Source organism: Zophobas morio, unplaced genomic scaffold (genome assembly GCF_036711695.1).
Source record: "Zophobas morio isolate AGI-343-1 ecotype UQ-CSIRO unplaced genomic scaffold, CSIRO_AGI_Zmor_V1 ptg000026l, whole genome shotgun sequence".
NCBI classification, from domain to species: domain Eukaryota; kingdom Metazoa; phylum Arthropoda; class Insecta; order Coleoptera; family Tenebrionidae; genus Zophobas; species Zophobas morio.
Genome location: NW_026972131.1, coordinates 15,997,013 through 16,019,343, shown reverse-complemented (window position 1 = coordinate 16,019,343; position 22,331 = coordinate 15,997,013). Strand labels below are relative to the sequence as shown.

At 34.9% G+C, this 22,331-nt stretch overlaps 3 protein-coding genes and 1 long non-coding RNA gene across 4 annotated transcripts; 1 reads left to right on the top strand and 3 right to left on the bottom strand.

Moving 5' to 3' along the window:
• Window positions 1–830: 830 nt before the first annotated feature.
• Window positions 831–2,217, bottom strand: LOC135136095 (odorant receptor 4-like). Its single transcript, XM_064065222.1, has 6 exons — window positions 2,040–2,217; window positions 1,422–1,995; window positions 1,279–1,378; window positions 1,138–1,227; window positions 935–1,090; window positions 831–884 (listed from the first exon to the last, which is right to left on the bottom strand). Exons 1-6 carry the CDS (start codon window positions 2,215–2,217, stop codon window positions 831–833), a joined length of 1,152 nt encoding a protein of 383 aa, XP_063921292.1.
• A 1,804-nt stretch (window positions 2,218–4,021) lies between these two features.
• On the bottom strand, window positions 4,022–5,406 carry LOC135136094 (odorant receptor 4-like). Its single transcript, XM_064065221.1, has 6 exons — window positions 5,229–5,406; window positions 4,611–5,184; window positions 4,468–4,567; window positions 4,329–4,418; window positions 4,126–4,281; window positions 4,022–4,075 (listed from the first exon to the last, which is right to left on the bottom strand). The coding sequence occupies exons 1-6, from the start codon at window positions 5,404–5,406 to the stop codon at window positions 4,022–4,024; spliced, it is 1,152 nt and encodes a 383-aa protein (XP_063921291.1).
• Window positions 5,407–7,519: 2,113 nt separating this feature from the next.
• On the bottom strand, window positions 7,520–8,903 carry LOC135136093 (odorant receptor 4-like). Its single transcript, XM_064065220.1, has 6 exons — window positions 8,729–8,903; window positions 8,114–8,681; window positions 7,963–8,065; window positions 7,828–7,917; window positions 7,622–7,777; window positions 7,520–7,573 (listed from the first exon to the last, which is right to left on the bottom strand). Exons 1-6 carry the CDS (start codon window positions 8,901–8,903, stop codon window positions 7,520–7,522), a joined length of 1,146 nt encoding a protein of 381 aa, XP_063921290.1.
• A 1,104-nt stretch (window positions 8,904–10,007) lies between these two features.
• LOC135136208 (uncharacterized) lies at window positions 10,008–10,599 on the top strand. The gene is made up of 3 exons (XR_010281680.1): window positions 10,008–10,070; window positions 10,129–10,240; window positions 10,287–10,599. It is a non-coding gene; the product is annotated as an uncharacterized LOC135136208 (long non-coding RNA).
• The last annotated feature ends 11,732 nt before the right edge of the window (window positions 10,600–22,331 follow it).

The window sequence follows — 22,331 nt, the reverse complement described above, 5'->3', positions numbered from 1 at the left end:
GTGAACAAATAAAAAAATGTTCATCGTTTATTGCCTATAAAAATTATCTAACTTTAGCGTCAATGGTAAGTAAACTAATAGAAAACCTGTATTTTGTATTTCATGTATCGTAATTATAAATTAAGTTTTTTAACATTTAGTTTGTTTAATTCAAGTCTTTCTCTCCTGTCGGTTGTGCACCAACCTACTGCAATTTTTTTTGCAGCAAAAAAAGTTCTCGTTGAGTTTTTATTTTGATTTTTGCTTTTTCACATTTTCAAACCTTTATGCGATTTGTCTAGCGTTCCTTGGTGGATATTTATAAACAAATTAAGCTAGGTTATTTTAATCGGTTTTGAAGCGCATGCTCGAAATTGATCTTGAATTGACCATTCAGAGCTGACTATTCTGCAAATAGACGTCGACAAACGTCAATCTTTCAGGTTTAATTAAGTTTGACAAAACTGACTACTGAAATATACATTCACTTAGTCCATGAAATATGGAATATTGCTGCAGAACTGAAAAGAATTCAGGAAGGATGTTTTGTAAAGGATTAACAGCCCTCAATATCTTTAATAAAAAAACGACATGATGAAACAGATTTTTAATTTTCTCTGCAATATTAATATTGTTATCATGTCAGTTCACAGTTGTCAATTTTGACATAAGGAAGCGTAATAAGCGTGGTGAAAAGATGGCAGCTATTAACTTGGTGCCTAAAATTGCCATTTGACAATTATTTTAAATATGTTGCCAATGTGTACTCTTTTGTCCTATAATTCCATACGTGTATCTGTTGGAAAATAAATTACTATTTATTTATTTATTTATTATTACAATTTTTGAGGTTACTTAGAAGTTGCATTCAACATTGTCATGTAGGTGTACGCTGTTTTAAAAATCTGGAAAAAAATATGAGTCGATTTTGTGGAATCACAGATTTCACTCTTACAGCCAACACCAGGACATGTGCAAGGTGACTAAAAGGTCCAGCGTGAATGAGAATGGGTTTTTGTGATCTGGTTATAATCAGAACGATGTTTCTTTGGAAAGAAGCATTTCTGTCGTACCAGTTGCTGTCGTAAGCGGTGTCGCCAACTGAAAGTCCCTGGAAGAATCGTATGGTTAATGTTTTCACTACTGTTACTAACTCACCTCATCCATTAAACGTTGACCACTAACTGAAACGATGACGAAGGCAAGCACCCAACCCAAAAATAGCGAATACGACAATAGCGAGAAACTCTAAGAAAAAAAACGAAAATTTTACGTAACAACTCAAATTATTGCGAGTACCTCCAGAACTGTGTAACCTACACATCCAAAAAGAGCCCCTGAGAGCAACACGTGTGCAAATAAACACCTATCGAAATTCTTATCCATCTCTTCTCCAATCCTAAAACACAACTGTTATCTATTCACGTATCACAGTTTCCAACCAGTACTCAAAAATATCAATGTGATATTCCACACATTTCGCCAACGTTTCATTCCTCAATTTCTCGTCTTCAGTGTCCACCGTCTCCAACAACAACCCCTTCAAATGTTGTATTCTCACCAGCAAGTGCTCCATCGATTCCATAAGCGAAAAAGAAACAAGCGCCGCCCCTTTCATCGTAAACAACATCGTATAACATTGCCACAGATAAAGAATGTGTTTAAGTGGAAACACCTCAATATCGAAAGGCACCCAAGTCGTCACCACCAATCCACAAATTTCCTTAAACTTCCTCCTCAAGTTTTCCCTTTCGCAAGATTTCGCCCTGAACAACCTCTCCAGACACAAGTTAAAAATGATAACGTCGATGAATGTTTTGTATATTCGCGACAGAAAAGTCAGCTTCTTGTTGCGTTGATCAAAATTCGGAGGCGTTCCGAATTTTTCGAAATCAGAAAGGTGCGTGAAAATTTTCGCGATTGGTTTTTCGTACCTCACGTACAACGCGTTGAAGTAGAAGACGCCTATTTCTCCGATTAGGATGATTAGGTCTTCGTAGATGTTGTTGGAGTTGTCTAAAAAAGCGTGTTTTTGGGGGTGAGGTTGAAAAGGGACTTACTTTGGATGGAAACGACTAAGTGAGCGGAGCTTCCGAAGAGGATGATCGACTGAGAGGTGAGCATTAACATGAACCTGATGTAGAACCATTTTCCTGGGTTTAGCTCGTGGCCTTCTTTGGGCCAGATGCAACTGAAGCGGAGGTAGCTTAAAGTTTCGCTTAGAATGACTAGAGTCATGGTTGGCGGAAAGTGAATTGGTGCTTAAATTGAGGATGACAGTTTTATTTATACATAAATTTAGAGTTGCATGAAAAATATATTTTTCTTGGATTGTAATTAACAGGTGAATAATTAATTCCCTAATTCCCAAAATTATAGACCTGGCACTAATTTATGTTAAACGAGATTAATAAAGGACTCATTAAATTAAGAATGACAGTTTAAAAATGTAGTTGCTCTTTAGTACATCTTGCAGAATGAGAGTAATAAGTGCTTAAATTTTATACACAAATTGACATTTAAACGTGTGTTTTAGTGTCATCGTCACTAGATACTACTGAAGGAAACAATTTTTTTCTCTATGTTTGGAAGACATCGTCTTCGTGACACTTTACACAGCACTTTGGCAATACATTAAGGAAAAACTGTCATGCAAGGACTGAACTGGGCCAATGTTGCCAACGTTTGCATTGACCCATTACAACAACTTATAATTTTCTTCAATATTTGATTAAGCGTGCACTGGTGCACTGTTTAGCGAAGTTCCTTTATTGGTTAGTTACACAATCGATAGAAATTCAAAAGTTGGTCAAAGAAGAAAAGCTCGTTGCAGGTGATTTAATGTTTTAAATTGAAGAAATATTGATTCTAAATGTAGTTTTATTTTTTAGTTAGTTTTTTCATTCATTTTAAACACTTCTTTTATAATTTTTGGAGTACATATGTTATGTTGTCCTGTGTGCTTTCTGTGTACTGAAGCCTTATTGATTAAAATTTTTCATAAGATAGTTAAATAATTGTGTTTGTCAGTCAGTCTCTTTAAAAATTATATAATTTTAGTATCAATTAATAAAAGAAGGAATTTATTTTATTTATTAAATAAAAACATCACATCAAATTTTTGCAAAATTCTGAGGACGCAGAACTGCAGCTGTTTTTGTTTGTCTCAAAAAATTATCATTATAAAATAAAACTTTCAAAATCAATGTTTCAGGAACAAGTGAACTCCAGGCCAATTTTTTATGTTATTGAGGTGTAATAAAATGGTGCTAACAAAATCTGATTCTCTTTTTCCAGGAAAGTAAGTAGTTATTGACTTAGATATGCAATATTTATTATTAGAAATATTCAAGTCTTTTTTGTAACTTTGTTTATAATGGCTAGTGGTTGGCTATGAAAGAGGTAATGAACTGAAAATCGTTTCTTCAAATTGTTGGAAAAACTGTCCGTTGAATTCTTCAAAATTTTGGTGACATCATCACATTGTTGGTGGTGATGATAGGTATAAGGGGCAGTAAACCGATTTTTAGTATTTGCTATAAACTAAAATGTTCCTACGAAAAGGAAACAAGGCAATTGTAAGAATATATTTCTGGAGTTGTAGCTGAAGTACAAAAAATATGTTGGTTTTGTTAACACGTTTTAAAAAATTTCAAACCGCTTTTTTTTAAATCTTATTTTGTCAAGTGGTCGAATTTTCTATTAAAAAAATACCTGAAAGTGGCCTCGCCCACCCAACCCGTTTTTTTTTTTTAACCGTAAATAAACAATTTCAGCTTTTACGCTTTTCTTTTGTCTTATTTATAATTTTCCTGCAATATTAACAATTGTGTTAGGTTAATACCAAGTGACTATTAATGATTGAAGCAAATATTTCTGTTATCATGCAAGTTTATAATGATCACAAAAAAATCACAAACATTAGTATTCACTCGGTATTTCTGCTCTCTTACTCTATCATTGTATACGTGTATTTGTTGGACAATAAATTATTATTTATTTACATATTTATTTATTTATTTATTATTACAAATGTTTGAGGTTACTTAGAAGTTGCATTCAACATTGTCATGTAGGTGTACGCTGTTTTAAAAATCTGCAAAAAAATATGAGTCGATTTTGTGGAATCACAGATTTCACTCTTACAGTCAACACCAGGACGTGTGCAAGGTGACTAAAAGGGCCAGCATGAATGAGAATGGGTTTTTGCGATCTAGTTATAATCAGAACAATGTTTTTTTGGAAAGAAGCATTTCTGTCATACCAGTTGCTATCATAAGCGATGTCGCCAACTGAAAATCCCTGGAAGAACCTTTTGGTTAATATTTTCACCACTGTTACTAACTCACCTCGTCCATTAAATGTTGACCACTAATTGAAACGATGACGAGGGAAAGCACCCAACCCACAAATAGCGAACACGACAATAACGAAAAACTCTAAGAAAAAACGAAAGTTGTATGTAACAATTCAATTTATTACGAGTACCTCCATTATTGTATAACCTACACATCCAAAAAAGGCCCCCGAAACCAACACGTGTGCAAATAAACAGCTATCGAAATTCTTATCCATCTGTTGCCCAATCCTAAAACACAACTGTTATTTATCCACCTGCCACAATTTCCAACCAGTACTCAAAAATATCAATGTGATATTCAACACATTTCCCTAACATTTCGTTCCTCAATTTCTCGTTTTCAGTGTCCACCGTCTCCAACAACAACTCTTTCAAATGTTGTATTCTCACCACCAAGTGCTCCATTGATTCCATAAGTCCAAACGAAACAATCGCCGCCCCTTTCATCGTAAACACAATCGTGTAACACTGCCATAAGTAAAGAATTTGTTTAAGTGGAAACACGTCGATGTTGAAAGGCACCCAAGTCGTCACCACCAATCCACAAATTTCCTTAAACTTCCTCGTCAAGTTTTCCCTTTCGCACGATTTTACCCTGAATAAAGCCTCAAGACACAGGTTAAACATGATAATGTCGATTAATGTTTTGTACATTCTCGACCAAAACACCAATTTCTTGTTGCGTTGTTCAAAATTAGGGGGTGTCCCGAATTTTTCAAAATTAGAAAGGTGCGTGAAAATTTTCGCGATTGGTTCTTCGTAGCGGACGAATGACGCGTTGAAGTAGAAAACGCCAACTTCTCCGATTAGGATAACTAGGTCTTCGAAGATGTTGTTGGAGTCGTCTAAAAAAGCGTGTTTTTGGGTGTGATGTTCGAAGGGGACTTACTTTGGATGGAGACGACCAAGTGGGCGGAGCTTCCAAAGAGAATGATCGACTGAGAGGTGAGCATTAATATGAACCTGATGTAGAACCATTTTCCTGGGTTTAGCTCGTGGCCTTCTTTGGGCCAGATGCAACTGAAGCGGAGGTAGCTTAAGGTTTCGCTCAGGACGACTAGAGTCATGGTTGGAGGAAAGTAAACTAGTGTTTAATAAATTGAGGGTGACAGTTTTATTTATACACAAATTTAGAGTGAGTTTCATGAAAAATATATTTTTCTTGCAGTGTAATTAACAGGTGAATAATTAATTCCCTAATTCCCAAAATTATGGACTCATTTAATTAAGGATGACAGTTTAAAAATGTAGTTTCTCTTTGGTACATCGTGAAGAATGAGAGTAAAAAGTGCGTACATTTTATACACAAATTGACATTTAAAGATGTGTTTTAGCGTCATCGTCATTAGATACTACTGAAGGAAAAAATTAAAGAAAAACTGTCTAAAAAAATGAACGAGACCAATGTTACCAACGCTTGCATTGACCCATTACAACAACTTATAATTTTCTTCAATATTTGATTAAGCGTGTACTGGTGCACACATGGGCGTGTTTAAGGTGGCATTGTTTAGCGAAGTTCCATTGGTTAGTTACACAATCGATAGAAATTCAAAAGTTGGTCAAAGAAGAAAAGCTCGTTGCAAGTGATTTAAAGTTTTAAATGAAGAAATATGGATTCTCAATGTAGTTTTTTCATTCGATTTAAACACTTCATTTCCAATTTTTGCAGTACACAATTTATGTTGTCCTGTGTGTTCTTTGTGTAGTGAAGCTTTTTAATTGAATTAATTTAATTATCTATTATGTAATTTTAATAGCAACTGTTAAAAGAAGGAATTTATTTTATTTATCAAATAAAAACATCACATCAATTTTTGCAAAATTCTGGGGACACAGATCTGCAGCTATTTTTGTTTGTCCGTATTTAATTCAAAAAGTAAAACTTGTCATTGAGATGTAATGAAATAGTGCTAAAAAATCTGAATCTCTTTTCCAGGTAAATATTTATTGACTCAGATATGCAATAATATGAAAATAATCGTTTCTTCAAATTGTTGGAAAGACTGTTCATTGAATTTTTCAAAATTTTTAGTGACGTCATCACGTTGTTGGTAGGGATCGTATTTCTAAAATATATCTAAAATCACTGCTGTAGTTTCGCAGATATTCTTTCTAGTAGAAATAGACAGGGAAGACCTATTTTTCACAATCTAGGTCTCGTGAAATATCGAACAAACAAGAAAGTATATATTTTCCGAATGGGTCCTATTATAAAATTCTCTTACTTTGTTCGGTAAGTAAAAATGTAATTTTTTTTGGAGTTGTTTGTTCAATTTCTGTTAGTTTATACTTGTTAACACGTTTTAAAACAACTTCAAACTGACCCCGCCGTCCCATCCCGTTTTCTATTTGATCACTCATTTCATTGGAGCAAAAATGGATTTTATATTGACGAACAGTGGAATTTAGACAAAAAAGGTAAAACTAACCCCACCCACATCCGCTTTTGTATTCCATTGGCTTATTTTATTTATTGCGAGATGCAGACTGAATTTTATTTTGTCGAGTGGCCCAATCTTCGATTAAAAAAATACAGAAAGTGTCCCCTGCCACCCACCCCTTCACTTATTTAGTGAACGAAAAGTGGAAAATAATGGAATCTAGATAAAAAACGTAAAACTAGCCCCACCCACTTCTTATTCTCAGTTTCATTGGCTTATTTTATTTAGTGCCATATGAAAACTGAATTTTACTTTGTCCAGTGATCGAATTTTCGTTAAAAAAAATTAAATGCATTCAAACTTATTCATTCTGTATCACACATAAAGTCAAATTGACAGGTTTAAATGATGTCAGACAAAAATAATGATACATATCTATTTTTTAAATAAATTCCTAAGCATACTAATTCATTTTTTTTCGATCATTGTGGTACGTTGTAATAGGGTTCATCCGACGAATAGGTACATATAGCTGTTTTTTTGACGTTTCATGACTCTACAATATGAAAAAGTATCATCTGTCTCTCGTTTATCTGCGAAACTACTGGACCGATTGTTGTAAAATTTTATATGTATGTTAGAAATATAGTGTAGATGCTGAAAATTTGTCTAATCATCCCCACCAATAATTTGATGTCCCCTCAAAATTTTGTTAGTAAACATCAATTAAATTTTATAAAATAATACACTCTTATACTCATGCTTTATGAACCCGACTTAAATTATAAACATTTTTTTACATTGAGGCTGTGTTCAGTAGAGTCAGATAAGAATATGCAGTTTTGAAAATCTGAAATCAAACATTTACAATGTTTTTTGTGAATTAGAGCTTACTTACCGTCAAAATAATAATATGAGACACATAACTAAATGGCCCGGCATGAACCACAATAGGCGTTTGAGATCTCGTAATAATAAAAATAATATTTTTCTGAAACTGAACATCGCGATCGTACCATTTGCTATTATAGGCAGCTTCTGCCACAGACGTAGCCTTAAAAAAATAACTCTTGCTAAACTAATTCTCTAAAAATTAAAACCAACCTCGTCGATTAAATGCTGTCCACTGATACACACAATATACAACGAGAGCACCCACCCCATAAAAATACAAAGCGCATTTAAAGGCAAACTCTAAAACAAAAAAATCAGATAATGTAACCTACTCCCGTCTTCTACCTCCTGCATGAATCTATAACCAATGCAACCAAACAGCGCCCCAGACAACAAAACGTGCAGAAACAAACACCCTGTATAGTACTTATCAATCCTTCGACCAAGACTAAAACAAAACCGCTACTCATCACCAAAAACGCACTTCCAAACATACTCAAAAATATTAATGTGATACTCAATACAACACGAAAACCGCTTCATTCTCACAATTTCATCTTGAGTGTCAACAGCATCCGCTAGCATTACTTTAAAATGCTGGATTCTAATCACCAAATGCTCCATCGACTCCATGATAGCGAAAGAAATCAACGCCGCCCCCTTCATTGTAAAAACAATCGTGTAGCACTGCCACAAATACAGAATTTGTTTAATTGGAAAAACTTCGATGTCGAAAGGCATCCACGTCGTAACTAGCAACCCACACACTTCCTTAAAGCTTCTGGTTTCGTTTTCTTTGACACACAAATGTTTCGTACAGAATGGGTAAACGCAGAAATTGAAAATCGCAATGTCGATGAAGGTTTTGTACATTCTTGATAGAAAGAGGAGTTGTTTGTTGCGCTTTTCAAAATGATGAGGTTTCTCGTACTTGTCGAAGTCGCTAAGGTCGAGGTAGATTTTCGCGATGTCTTTCTGCTCGGAGACGAAAGTAGCGATGAAGTAGAAGACGCCGATTTCGGCAATTATTATGACGAGGTCTTCGGTGATGTTGTTGGAATTGTCTAAAGGGAAACATTGTTGGGGTAGGTGGAGACGAAGACGTACTTACTTTGGATGGACACTGTTAAGTGGGCACCGCTTCCGATTAAAATAATCGAGGTAGAGGTGAGCATTAGAATAAATTTGATGTAGAAGGATTTGGGGGGGTTTAATTCGTCTTTTTTGTTAGGCCAAATGCAGTTGAAACGGAGATAACTTAAAGTTTCACCTAGGATGGTGATCATTGTTTTTAGTTATACACCTGGAGGTAATAAAAATGAATTTTTGTAAGAAGGGAAGTTAATTTATATGAAGACAATGCGTGCGTAGAAAAATATTACTCGTGTTGTTATTAGGGGGTGAATAATTGAACAAGAGTGAAATTATAGGACCAACATTCTTGAAGGCATGAATATAATTATTTAAGTGTATGCGAGTCGTGTATAATTGGTTGCATATCTTTTAATTTTTAATGAGTGGAGTACGTTGAAAATGCGAAAAATAGAAAAACAACTGCATTTTCTGCAATGCTACTAAAACGAAAACTTTCTTGAGATTGAAAATCAGCTAATACTGCTCTGTGGACACATGAAATTTTATCACGTTCTAAACTTAATAATTAAGACCAAGACAAGATTTTCCTGTGTATCAGAATATCACTTTTAAACAAAAGTTCGATTATTCTCTTTTTTGCATTATTTTATAAATAAATTGTTTATAAGAAAAGTTTAGTGAAAAGTAATAATATTAAAATGATGAATTTTTGTTCACCTAACCCGGCGCAGCCACCATTTTTCTCGTTTCGAACCGATTTTCTCGAATTATTAATCATTCCAGTTTATAAATCTTACATGTGCAGTACACAGTAAAATACGTGAAAAAAATTATTTCCGATCTCAATATTTACTCGTTTAATTACGCATTCACGAAGTATTTGTCTCTGATCCGTAAGCCCCAAGTTCGCTCTGTTTATTATTTAAGTTTGGAAAGGTATTAGTTTTTCAAGCCATAAATATTCCAGAGCTGTTAGAATATCAATTAAATACATCAAAAATTAATATCGGTTGACCTCTTACGTCAAACGGGTCGATATAGATAATTTTTATAATTGGCGTTGAATTAATGGTTACTTAATTGTTGTCATAAATTATTAATCTCGTTATCGATCTAAGAGTCTGGTAAAAACTACTTGTAAAAAATAATTTTTAAATAAACATATTCAACTTATGTTTTATTATTAAACCACCGAACTATTTTAAGGTTAGTAGCCGCTATAAAGACGTGGATTGATTTTTTACTCCATGGATACGGCAAGAGTGTGTCGTTTTAAACTCGTAATAGAATTGTCATTAAAACGTCATTAAGTATTCACAGCTGCGACCTGAATATGGACACAAAAGAATATAAAAATTGTGCTGCATTGCTAATAAAGTTTAATATAAAATTTTGTCTTTTATCGTTACACTTTAGCGTTAATTTTTGTGATTTGGGTGGAATATCATCATGGAGCCTTTCTACACATGATTGCTTGAATTAGCTCCTCGTTCTTTATTTATGGTCAGGGCAGACCTTAATAGATGCGGTAAATGGTTTACTGTCTTAAGTTAAAATACTGTGGTCATTTTTAGTCGACTTCTACTGCATAAGTTGCGAATTTTTAATTCGAAATGGTACATCGCCGATGTGGATTTAAAGAGAGACTTGATTTTTCTGATTATGAGAAGTCAGAAATCTCTGTTTTTGGCAACAGGAGCTTTTAATCTGCTGAGTTTTTCGATATCTCTCACGGAAATTTTAGAAGAGAGAAATCTACAGACGATCATGCAATTGTGTGTTTTTAGATTATGAAAATATCCTACTCAATTGTAACTCTACTGCGATAAGGTCCAAGTGCGTCTCTAATTATTTAAATTTATTGCGAAAATCTAGGTTTCTGAAAATTCTGACATCACCACCTAATTCGTCAAATTTATCTGTTATTATATATTAAATTCTCATTAAATGTTCAGTGTTCCATAATTGTACAAATTAAAATAAAACACACTTCCACAAAATATAATTAATTTAAGTTATTATTAGTTTTTGTCTTGACTGTAGTTTTAGCCTTAATGCGTGAATAAAAATTTTCAAAAAATGTTGACAATCGTTAACCTTTTTTTCGATTTTTAATTCCCGAGCGTAAGCAAAAGTTTTCTCGAGGTTTCATGACACCTACAGTACGAAAAATGTGGTTTCCCGTTCCCGTCCGATTGTCTGTCTGCTTTTTAAAGTTTTCAAAATTCGCATTTCCTAGCGTTTTTTCGAAAATGTTGCTCCGTGTCCACCAACATGCTATATTTTTGGAATCAGCATGTCGAGATCTACGTATCTGAATTTTTTCAGAATTTTTAAACAACTTTTATAAATGTGAAATTTTTCCTCTTCTCCAAATATCGGCCAAAATTTCACATTTTCGAAACCTAACTAAACACATGTTCCTGTAGATTTCGAGCTCTAGAACACGCTTCCGGTCTCGTTTCTTTGATAACTGCAACCGTTTTTCCAGAATCGGCCGTTGAAATATCGAAATTCTTCGAAATTCCCAAAAATTCGCATTTCGTAGCGATTTTTTCGAAAATATAGCCCCGTGTCCATCAACATGCTATATTTTTAGAATCAGCATGTCGAGAACTATGTCCCTGAATTTTTTCAGAATTTTTAGACAACTTTTGTAAAAGTGAAATTTTTCCAATGGTCCCCCCTTCTTCAAATTTCGGCGAAAATTTCACATTTTCGAAACCTAACTAAATACATTTTCTTGTAGATTTCGAGCTCTAGAACACGTTTCCGGTCTCGTTTCTTTGATAACTGCAACCGTTTTTCCAGAATCGTCCGTTGAAATATCGAAATTTTTCGAAATTCCCAAAAATTCGCATTTCGTAGCGTTTTTTTCGAAAATGTTACTCCGTGTCCATCAACATGCTATATTTTTAGAATCAGCATGTCGAGATCTACGTCCCTGAATTTTTTCAGAATTTTTAGACAACTTTTGTAAAAGTGAAATTTTTCCAATGGTCCCCCCTTCTTCAAATTTCGGCCAAAATTTCACATTTTCGAAACCTAACTAAATACATTTTCTTGTAGATTTCGAGCTCTAGAACACGCTTCCGGTCTCGTTTCTTTGATAACTGCAACCGTTTTTCCAGAATCGGCCGTTGAAATATCGAAATTTTTCTAAATTCCCAAAAATTCGCATTTCGTAGCGATTCTTTCGAAAATATAGCCCCGTGTCCATCAACATGTTATATTTTTAGAATCAGCATGTCGAGAACTATGTCCCTGAATTTTTTCAGAATTTTTAGACAACTTTTGTAAAAGTGAAATTTTTCCAATGGTCCCCCCTTCTTCAAATTTCGGCCAAAATTTCACATTTTCGAAACTTAACTAAACACATGTTCTTGTAGATTTCGCGCTCTAGAACACGCTTCCGGTCTCTTTTCTTTGATAACTGCAACCGATTTTCCAGAATCGGCCGTTGAAATATCGAAATTTTTCGAAATTCCCAAAAATTCGCACTTCGTAGCGTTTTTTTCGAAAATGTTATCCGTGTCCATCAACATGCTATATTTTTGGAATCAGCATGTCGAGATCTTCGTCCCTGAATTTTTTCAGAATTTTTAGACAACTTTTGTAAAAGTGAAATTTTTCCAATGGTCCCCCCTTCTTCAAATTTCGGCCAAAATTTTACATTTTCGAAACCTAACTAAATACATTTTCTTGTGTATTTCGAGCTCTAGAACACGCTTCCGGTCTCGTTTCTTTGATAACTGCAACCGTTTTTCCAGAATCGGCTGTTGAAAAATCGAAATTTTTCGAAATTCCCAAAAATTCGCATTTCGTAGCGATTTTTTCGAAAATGTTGCTCCGTGTCCATCAACATGCTATATTTTTGAAATCAGCATGTCGAGAGCTACGTCCCTGAATTTTTTCAGAGTTTTTAGACAACTTTTTAAAAGTGAAATTTTTCCAATGGTCCCCCCTTCTTCAAATTTCGGCCAAAATTTCACATTTTCGAAACCTAACTAAATACATTTTCTTGTAGATTTCGAGTTCTAGAACACGCTTCCGGTCTCGTTTCTTTGATAACTGCAACCGTTTTTCCAGAATCGGCTGTTGAAAAATCGAAATTTTTCGAAATTCCCAAAAATTCGCGTTTCGTAGCGTTTTTTTTCGAAAATATTGCTCCGTGTCCATCAACATGCAATATTTTTGGAATCAGCATGTCGAGATCTACGTCCCTGAATTTTTTCACAATTTTTAGACAACTTTTGTAAAAGTGAAATTTTTCCAATGGTCCCTCCTTCTTCAAATTTCGGCCAAAATTTCACATTTTCGAAACCTAACTAAATACATTTTCTAGTAGATTTCGAGCTCTAGAACACGCTTCCGGTCTCGTTTCTTTGATAACTGCAACCGTTTTTCCAGAATCGGCTGTTGAAAAATCGAAATTTTTCGAAATTCCCAAAAATTCGCGTTTCGTAGCGTTTTTTTCGAAAATATTGCTCCGCGTCCAACAACATGCTATATTTTTGGAATCAGCATGTCGAGATCTACGTCCCTGAATTTTTTCACAATTTTTAAACAACTTTTGTAAAAGTGAAATTTTTCCAATGGTCCCCCCTTCTTCAAATTTCGGCCAAAATTTCACATTTTCGAAACCTAACTAAATACAATTTCTTGTAGATTTCGAGCTCTAGAACACGCTTCCGGTCTCGTTTCTTTGATAACTGCAACCGTTTTTCCAGAATCGGTCTTTGAAATAACGAAATTTTTCGAAATTCCCAAAAATTCGCATTTCGTAGCGTCTTTCTCGAAAATATTGCTCCGTGTCCATCAACATGCTATATTTTTGGAATCAGCATGTCGAGATCTACGTCCCTGAATTTTTTCGGGATTTTCATACAACTTTTGTAAAAGTGAAATTTTTCCAATGGTCCCCCCTTCTTCAAATTTCGGCCAAAATTTCACATTTTCGAAACCTAACTAAATACATTTTCTTGTAAATTTCGAGCTCTAGAACACGCTTCCGGTCTCGTTTCTTTGATAACTGCAACCGTTTTTCCAGAATCGGTCTTTGAAATAACGAAATTTTTCGAAATTCCCAAAAATTCGCATTTCGTAGCGTCTTTTTCGAAAATATTGCTCCGTGTCCATCAACATGCTATATTTTTGGAATCAGCATGTCGAGATCTACGTCCCTGATTTTTTTCACAATTTTTAGACAACTTTTGTAAAAGTGAAATTTTTCCAATGGTCCCCCCTTCTTCAAATTTCGGCCAAAATTTCACATTTTCGAAACCTAACTAAATACATTTTCTTGTAGATTTCGAGCTCTAGAACACGCTTCCGGTCTCGTTTCTTTGATAACTGCAACCGTTTTTCCAGAATCGGCTGTTGAAAAATCGAAATTTTTCGAAATTCCCAAAAATTCGCGTTTCGTCTCGTTTTTTTTCGAAAATATTGCTCCGTGTCCATCAACATGCTATATTTTTGGAATCAGCATGTCGAGATCTACGTCCCTGAATTTTTTCACAATTTTTAGACAACTTTTGTAAAAGTGAAATTTTTCCAATGGTCCCCCCTTCTTCAAATTTCGGCCAAAATTTCACATTTTCGAAACCTAACTAAATACAATTTCTTGTAGATTTCGAGCTCTAGAACACGCTTCCGGTCTCGTTTCTTTGATAACTGCAACCGTTTTTCCAGAATCGGTCTTTGAAATAACGAAATTTTTCGAAATTCCCAAAAATTCGCATTTCGTAGCGTCTTTTTCGAAAATATTGCTCCGTGTCCATCAACATGCTATATTTTTGGAATCAACATGTCGAGATCTACGTCCCTGAATTTTTTCACAATTTTTAGACAACTTTTGTAAAAGTGAAATTTTTCCAATGGTCCCCCCTTCTTCAAATTTCGGCCAAAATTTCACATTTTCGAAACCTAACTAAATACATTTTCTTGTAGATTTCGAGCTCTAGAACAAGCTTCCGGTCTCGTTTCTTTGATAACTGCAACCGTTTTTCCAGCATCGGCTGTTGAAAAATCGAAATTTTTCGAAATTCCCAAAAATTCGCGTTTCGTCTCGTTTTTTTTCGGAAATATTGCTCCGTGTCCAACAACATGCTATATTTTTGGAATCAGCATGTCGAGATCTACGTCCCTTAATTTTTTCACAATTTTTAGACAACTTTTGTAAAAGTGAAATTTTTCCAATGGTCCCCCCTTCTTCAAATTTCGGCCAAAATTTCACATTTTCGAAACCTAACTAAATACATTTTCTTGTAGATTTCGAGCTCTAGAACACGCTTCCGGTCTCGTTTCTTTGATAACTGCAACCGTTTTTCCAGAATCGGCTGTTGAAAAATCGAAATTTTTCGAAATTCCCAAAAATTCGCGTTTCGTCACGTTTTTTTTCGAAAATATTGCTCCGTGTCCATCAACATGCTATATTTTTGGAATCAGCATGTCGAGATCTACGTCCCTGAATTTTTTCACAATTTTTAGACAACTTTTGTAAAAGTGAAATTTTTCCAATGGTCCCCCCTTCTTCAAATTTCGGCCAAAATTTCACATTTTCGAAACCTAACTAAATACATTTTCTTGTATATTTCGAGCTCTAGAACACGCTTCCGGTCTCGTTTCTTTGATTATTGCACTCACATGTCACATGATGTCAACTGACCAATCAAACGCGTCAATATTTGTAAATTCAACCAATCAGCATACAATTACGTGATAATTGCACACTGTGCAATTACCACTACCGATAATTATCACTAGCCAGATGTGCCAACTATAAGATAAGCAAGTACCAGTTAATTGCAAAAAAAAACAAGAGGTTACTAACCAAATATTTAATTATGAAACTAAGAATTGTAATTAATTATGGTACAGTTGTAGTAATTTACAGGGGTTTGTGTGCTTGGTGAAGTAGTAACTATATTTTTAGACATTTGTACCAAAGCAGACGGTGCGCAATTTGTGGATTTGTTATTAGACTCTTCCATAGCCGTTGAGTTGGCGCGTAATTTGTCAATCATTTGATAATGATGATCTCCATCGAGCTGAAGGTATGGTTTGATGGAGAAAGTATTGGCATGACCGGTAATCTTTATAAGCTGTTCTTCACCGACTCCCGCTTTTGCAAGTTGCGACACTGCAGTTGACCGTAATGAATGATTACTAATCTTCTTTTTCTTTATGTCGATGCCTATTTCTTCTGCGGCGGTTCTTGTCCATTTCCCCATTTCATTCCTTCCAACGGGTGAATTTTTGAACCATCCTACAGAACTAGGTTCTCTCCATGCAGGATTTGGCGTTAAAAATAAACGATCGGTGGTTATATGTTTACCTCTCTTGCTCAGCATTTTTTTGTAGAGCCTTAAATAATAAAATAATTATTATTTTGTATTTGAAACAGTATTTAATTACCTAACAGGGCAAATTCTAGGATCTGTGGTGTTTGTTGCAAGCCATTTGCTGTCTGTTAATTTATGGCTACCTCCTTGAGCTGTTTTGGAAAAAATACAATTGTATTCTATTCGCCCCGTAGGCAAACCACAATTATCACTTTCTTCCTTAAAATGTTTGATAGTAACGTTAACACCTTCACATCCCCTCCAAGCTAATTCTAATCCAGCCACATAAAAAAACATTTTCTGTAAACCATCTGGCGTGTCTTCGTTATAAATCTTTAGAATCTTGTTGTATTCTTCTAGAGTCAAAATTGAGGAACTAGTTTTGCGTTTTTCCGGTTGTATTTGTAGGTTCCGGCGTTTTGCGTCGCGTGCATTTCTACTACCCTTGAATTCCAGGTCAACAAAAGGATCAAACTTTATACCAAATTTATTGAAATACAGTTCTTGCAACTGCTTTGCCGTTACATTCCACATCGTTTTTATTACTGCTTCTTTGTAGTCATTACCATCGACTTTTTTCATATTGTACCCCCAATCTTTGAGGATGAATGCTAGTTTTTCCGTGGAAGTGTTTCCATCAAAAACATATTTGCGTTCACCGCAAAACTTCTCAAATTGCCTCCAGATTGAATTTCGTGAGTTCTTCGTATTTAGCGGCGTAATGTTTGTAATAGAATCATCAATTTCTTTTGGCGTGTTACGACCAAAACGAAAATTGGACATGGTTTTTTAAACCCACACAAATTTTGCAAAATGGCTGTTCTTATTTACTTGCGTCGCCATAGTATCGCACACCAAACTACTTCGTAAATCATTATAAAATTATTTTTAAAATGTTTGTTCTTGCAATAATCTGTTGAATATATTGCGTGCATCACAATGAAATCGATAATTTTGAACAACAATAATCTCTCATGCTTGTTGCCTAAGAAAAATGCACTCGTGCTAAAGCACTCGTGCGTTTTCAATGCAACAAGCATTCGAGTTATTGTTGCTCAAAATTATCGATAACATTGCGATGCACTTAATATATTATAACTGATAACTGCAACCGTTTTTCCAGAATCGGCTGTTGAAAAATCGAAATTTTTCGAAATTCCCAAAAATTCGAATTTCGTAGCGATTCTTTCGAAAATGTTGCTCCGTATCCATCAACATGCTATATTTTTGAAATCAGCATGTCGAGAGCTACGTCCCTAAATTTTTTCAGAATTTTTAGACAACTTTTGTAAAAGTGAAATTTTTCCAATGGTCCCCCCTTCTTCAAATTTCGGCCAAAATTTCACATTTTCGAAACCTAACTAAATAGAATTTCTTGTAGATTTCGAGCTCTAGAACACGTTTCCGGTCTCGTTTCTTTGATAACTGCAACCGTTTTTCCAGAATCGGTCTTTGAAATAACGAAATTTTTCGAAATTCCCAAAAATTCGCATTTCGTAGCGTCTTTCTCGAAAATATTGCTCCGTGTCCATCAACATGCTATATTTTTGGAATCAGCATGTCGAGATCTACGTCCCTGAATTTTTTCGGAATTTTCATACAACTTTTGTAAAAGTGAAATTTTTCCAATGGTCCCCCCTTCTTCAAATTTCGGCCAAAATTTCACATTTTCGAAACCTAACTAAATACATTTTCTTGTAGATTTCGAGCTCTAGAACACGCTTCCGGTCTCGTTTCTTTGATAACTGCAACCGTTTTTCCAGAATCGGCTGTTGAAAAATCGAAATTTTTCGAAATTCCCAAAAATTCGCATTTCGTAGCGTTTTTTTCGAAAATATTGCTCCGTGTCCGTCAACATGCTATATTTTTGGAATCAGCATGTCGAGATCTACGTCCCTGAATTTTTTCAGAATTTTTAGACAACTTTTGTAAAAGTGAAATTTTTCCAATGGTCCCCCCTTCTTCAAATTTCGGCCAAAATTTCACATTTTCGAAACCTAACTAAATACATTTTCTAGTAGATTTCGAGCTCTAGAACACGCTTCCGGTCTCGTTTCTATGATAACTACAACCGTTTTTCCAGAATCGGCTGTTGAAAAATCGAAATTTTTCGAAATTCCCAAAAATTCGCATTTCGTAGCGTTTTTTTCGAAAATATTGCTCCGTGTCCATCAACATGCTATATTTTTGGAATCAGCATGTCGAGATCTACGTCCCTGAATTTTTTCACAATTTTTAGACAACTTTTGTAAAAGTGAAATTTTTCCAATGGTCCCCCCTTCTTCAAATTTCGGCCAAAATTTCACATTTTCGAAACCTAACTAAATACATTTTCTTGTAGATTTCGAGTTCTAGAACACGCTTCCGGTCTCGTTTCTTTGATAACTGCAACCGTTTTTCCAGAATCGCTGGTTGAAAAATCGAAATTTTTCGAAATTCCCAAAAATTCGCATTTCGTAGCGTTTTTTTCGGAAATATTGCTCCGTGTCCATCAACATGCTATATTTTTGAAATCAGCATGTCGAGAGCTACGTTCCTAAATTTTTTCAGAATTTTTAGACAACTTTTTAAAAGTGAAATTTTTCCAATGGTCCCCCCTTCTTCAAATTTCGGCCAAAATTTCACATTTTCGAAACCTAACTAAATACATTTTCTTGTAGATTTCGAGCTCTAGAACACGCTTCCGGTCTCGTTTCTTTGATAACTGCAACCGTTTTTCCAGAATCGGCTGTTGAAAAATCGAAATTTTTCGAAATTCCCAAAAATTCGCGTTTCGTAGCGTTTTTTTCGAAAATATTGCTCCGCGTCCAACAACATGCTATATTTTTGGAATCAGCATGTCGAGATCTACGTCCCTGAATTTTTTCACAATTTTTAGACAACTTTTGTAAAAGTGAAATTTTTCCAATGGTCCCCCCTTCTTCAAATTTCGGCAAAAATTTCACATTTTCGAAACCTAACTAAATAGAATTTCTTGTAGATTTCGAGCTCTAGAACACGTTTCCGGTCTCGTTTCTTTGATAACTGCAACCGTTTTTCCAGAATCGGTCTTTGAAATAACGAAATTTTTCGAAATTCCCAAAAATTCGCATTTCGTAGCGTCTTTCTCGAAAATATTGCTCCGTGTCCATCAACATGCTATATTTTTGGAATCAGCATGTCGAGATCTACGTCCCTGAATTTTTTCGGGATTTTCATACAACTTTTGTAAAAGTGAAATTTTTCCAATGGTCCCCCCTTCTTCAAATTTCGGCCAAAATTTCACATTTTCGAAACCTAACTAAATACATTTTCTTGTAAATTTCGAGCTCTAGAACACGCTTCCGGTCTCGTTTCTTTGATAACTGCAACCGTTTTTCCAGAATCGGTCTTTGAAATAACGAAATTTTTCGAAATTCCCAAAAATTCGCATTTCGTAGCGTCTTTTTCGAAAATATTGCTCCGTGTCCATCAACATGCTATATTTTTGGAATCAACATGTCGAGATCTACGTCCCTGAATTTTTTCACAATTTTTAGACAACTTTTGTAAAAGTGAAATTTTTCCAATGGTCCCCCCTTCTTCAAATTTCGGCCAAAATTTCACATTTTCGAAACCTAACTAAATACATTTTCTTGTAGATTTCGAGCTCTAGAACAAGCTTCCGGTCTCGTTTCTTTGATAACTGCAACCGTTTTTCCAGCATCGGCTGTTGAAAAATCGAAATTTTTCGAAATTCCCAAAAATTCGCGTTTCGTCTCGTTTTTTTTCGGAAATATTGCTCCGTGTCCAACAACATGCTATATTTTTGGAATCAGCATGTCGAGATCTACGTCCCTTAATTTTTTCACAATTTTTAGACAACTTTTGTAAAAGTGAAATTTTTCCAATGGTCCCCCCTTCTTCAAATTTCGGCCAAAATTTCACATTTTCGAAACCTAACTAAATACATTTTCTTGTAGATTTCGAGCTCTAGAACACGCTTCCGGTCTCGTTTCTTTGATAACTGCAACCGTTTTTCCAGAATCGGCTGTTGAAAAATCGAAATTTTTCGAAATTCCCAAAAATTCGCGTTTCGTCACGTTTTTTTTCGAAAATATTGCTCCGTGTCCATCAACATGCTATATTTTTGGAATCAGCATGTCGAGATCTACGTCCCTGAATTTTTTCACAATTTTTAGACAACTTTTGTAAAAGTGAAATTTTTCCAATGGTCCCCCCTTCTTCAAATTTCGGCCAAAATTTCACATTTTCGAAACCTAACTAAATACATTTTCTTGTAGATTTCGAGCTCTAGAACACGCTTCCGGTCTCGTTTCTTTGATAACTGCAACCGTTTTTCCAGAATCGGCTGTTGAAAAATCGAAATTTTTCGAAATTCCCAAAAATTCGAATTTCGTAGCGATTCTTTCGAAAATGTTGCTCCGTATCCATCAACATGCTATATTTTTGAAATCAGCATGTCGAGAGCTACGTCCCTAAATTTTTTCAGAATTTTTAGACAACTTTTTAAAAGTGAAATTTTTCCAATGGTCCCCCCTTCTTCAAATTTCGGCCAAAATTTCACATTTTCGAAACATAACTAAATACATTTTCTTGTAGATTTCGAGCTCTAGAACACGCTTCCGGTCCCGTTTCTTTGATAACTGCAACCGTTTTTCCAGAATCGGCTGTTGAAAAATCGAAATTTTTCGAAATTCCCAAAAATTCGCATTTCGTAGCGTTTTTTTCGAAAATATTGCTCCGTGTCCAACAACATGCTATATTTTTGGAATCAGCATGTCGAGATCTACGTCCCTGAATTTTTTCACAATTTTTAGACAACTTTTGTAAAAGTGAAATTTTTCCAATGGTCCCCCCTTCTTCAAATTTCGGCCAAAATTTCACATTTTCGAAACCTAACTAAATACATTTTCTTGTAGATTTCGAGCTCTAGAACACGCTTCCGGTCTCGTTTCTTTGATAACTGCAACCGTTTTTCCAGAATCGGTCTTTGAAATAACGAAATTTTTCGAAATTCCCAAAAATTCGCATTTCGTAGCGTCTTTTTCGAAAATATTGCTCCGCGTCCATCAACATGCTATATTTTTGGAATCAGCATGTCGAGATCTACGTCCCTGAATTTTTTCACAATTTTTAGACAACTTTTGTAAAAGTGAAATTTTTCCAATGGTCCCCCCTTCTTCAAATTTCGGCCAAAATTTCACATTTTCGAAACCTAACTAAATACATTTTCTTGTAGATTTCGAGCTCTAGAACACGCTTCCGGTCTCGTTTCTTTGATAACTGCAACCGTTTTTCCAGAATCGGCTGTTGAAAAATCGAAATTTTTCGAAATTCCCAAAAATTCGCGTTTCGTCACGTTTTTTTTCGAAAATATTGCTCCGTGTCCATCAACATGCTATATTTTTGGAATCAGCATGTCGAGATCTACGTCCCTGAATTTTTTCACAATTTTTAGACAACTTTTGTAAAAGTGAAATTTTTCCAATGGTCCCCCCTTCTTCAAATTTCGGCCAAAATTTCACATTTTCGAAACCTAACTAAATACATTTTCTTGTATATTTCGAGCTCTAGAACACGCTTCCGGTCTCGTTTCTTTGATAACTGCAACCGTTTTTCCAGAATCGGCTGTTGAAAAATCGAAATTTTTCGAAATTCCCAAAAATTCGAATTTCGTAGCGATTCTTTCGAAAATGTTGCTCCGTATCCATCAACATGCTATATTTTTGAAATCAGCATGTCGAGAGCTACGTCCCTAAATTTTTTCAGAATTTTTAGACAACTTTTGTAAAAGTGAAATTTTTCCAATGGTCCCCCCTTCTTCAAATTTCGGCCAAAATTTCACATTTTCGAAACCTAACTAAATAGAATTTCTTGTAGATTTCGAGCTCTAGAACACGTTTCCGGTCTCGTTTCTTTGATAACTGCAACCGTTTTTCCAGAATCGGTCTTTGAAATAACGAAATTTTTCGAAATTCCCAAAAATTCGCATTTCGTAGCGTCTTTCTCGAAAATATTGCTCCGTGTCCATCAACATGCTATATTTTTGGAATCAGCATGTCGAGATCTACGTCCCTGAATTTTTTCGGAATTTTCATACAACTTTTGTAAAAGTGAAATTTTTCCAATGGTCCCCCCTTCTTCAAATTTCGGCCAAAATTTCACATTTTCGAAACCTAACTAAATACATTTTCTTGTAGATTTCGAGCTCTAGAACACGCTTCCGGTCTCGTTTCTTTGATAACTGCAACCGTTTTTCCAGAATCGGCTGTTGAAAAATCGAAATTTTTCGAA

What these genes read in the sequence shown, in the direction of transcription:
- LOC135136095 (XM_064065222.1), bottom strand. Translation starts at nt 2,217, where the DNA reads ATGACTCTAGTCATTCTAAGCGAAACTTTAAGCTACCTCCGCTTCAGT. An exon ending in TAGGTTACACAGTTCTGGAG is followed by an intron (nt 1,228 to 1,278) that starts GTACTCGCAATA and finishes TTTTTTTCTTAG; the next exon opens with AGTTTCTCGCTATTGTCGTA. An exon ending in CACATGTCCTGGTGTTGGCT is followed by an intron (nt 885 to 934) that starts GTAAGAGTGAAA and finishes ATTTTTTTCCAG; the next exon opens with ATTTTTAAAACAGCGTACAC.
- LOC135136094 (XM_064065221.1), bottom strand. Translation starts at nt 5,406, where the DNA reads ATGACTCTAGTCGTCCTGAGCGAAACCTTAAGCTACCTCCGCTTCAGT. An exon ending in CTTGGTCGTCTCCATCCAAA is followed by an intron (nt 5,185 to 5,228) that starts GTAAGTCCCCTT and finishes ACGCTTTTTTAG; the next exon opens with ACGACTCCAACAACATCTTC. An exon ending in CACACGTCCTGGTGTTGACT is followed by an intron (nt 4,076 to 4,125) that starts GTAAGAGTGAAA and finishes ATTTTTTTGCAG; the next exon opens with ATTTTTAAAACAGCGTACAC.
- LOC135136093 (XM_064065220.1), bottom strand. Translation starts at nt 8,903, where the DNA reads ATGATCACCATCCTAGGTGAAACTTTAAGTTATCTCCGTTTCAACTGC. An exon ending in TATCACATTAATATTTTTGA is followed by an intron (nt 8,066 to 8,113) that starts GTATGTTTGGAA and finishes GTTTTGTTTTAG; the next exon opens with TCTTGGTCGAAGGATTGATA. An exon ending in GTTATAGATTCATGCAGGAG is followed by an intron (nt 7,918 to 7,962) that starts GTAGAAGACGGG and finishes TTTTTGTTTTAG; the next exon opens with AGTTTGCCTTTAAATGCGCT.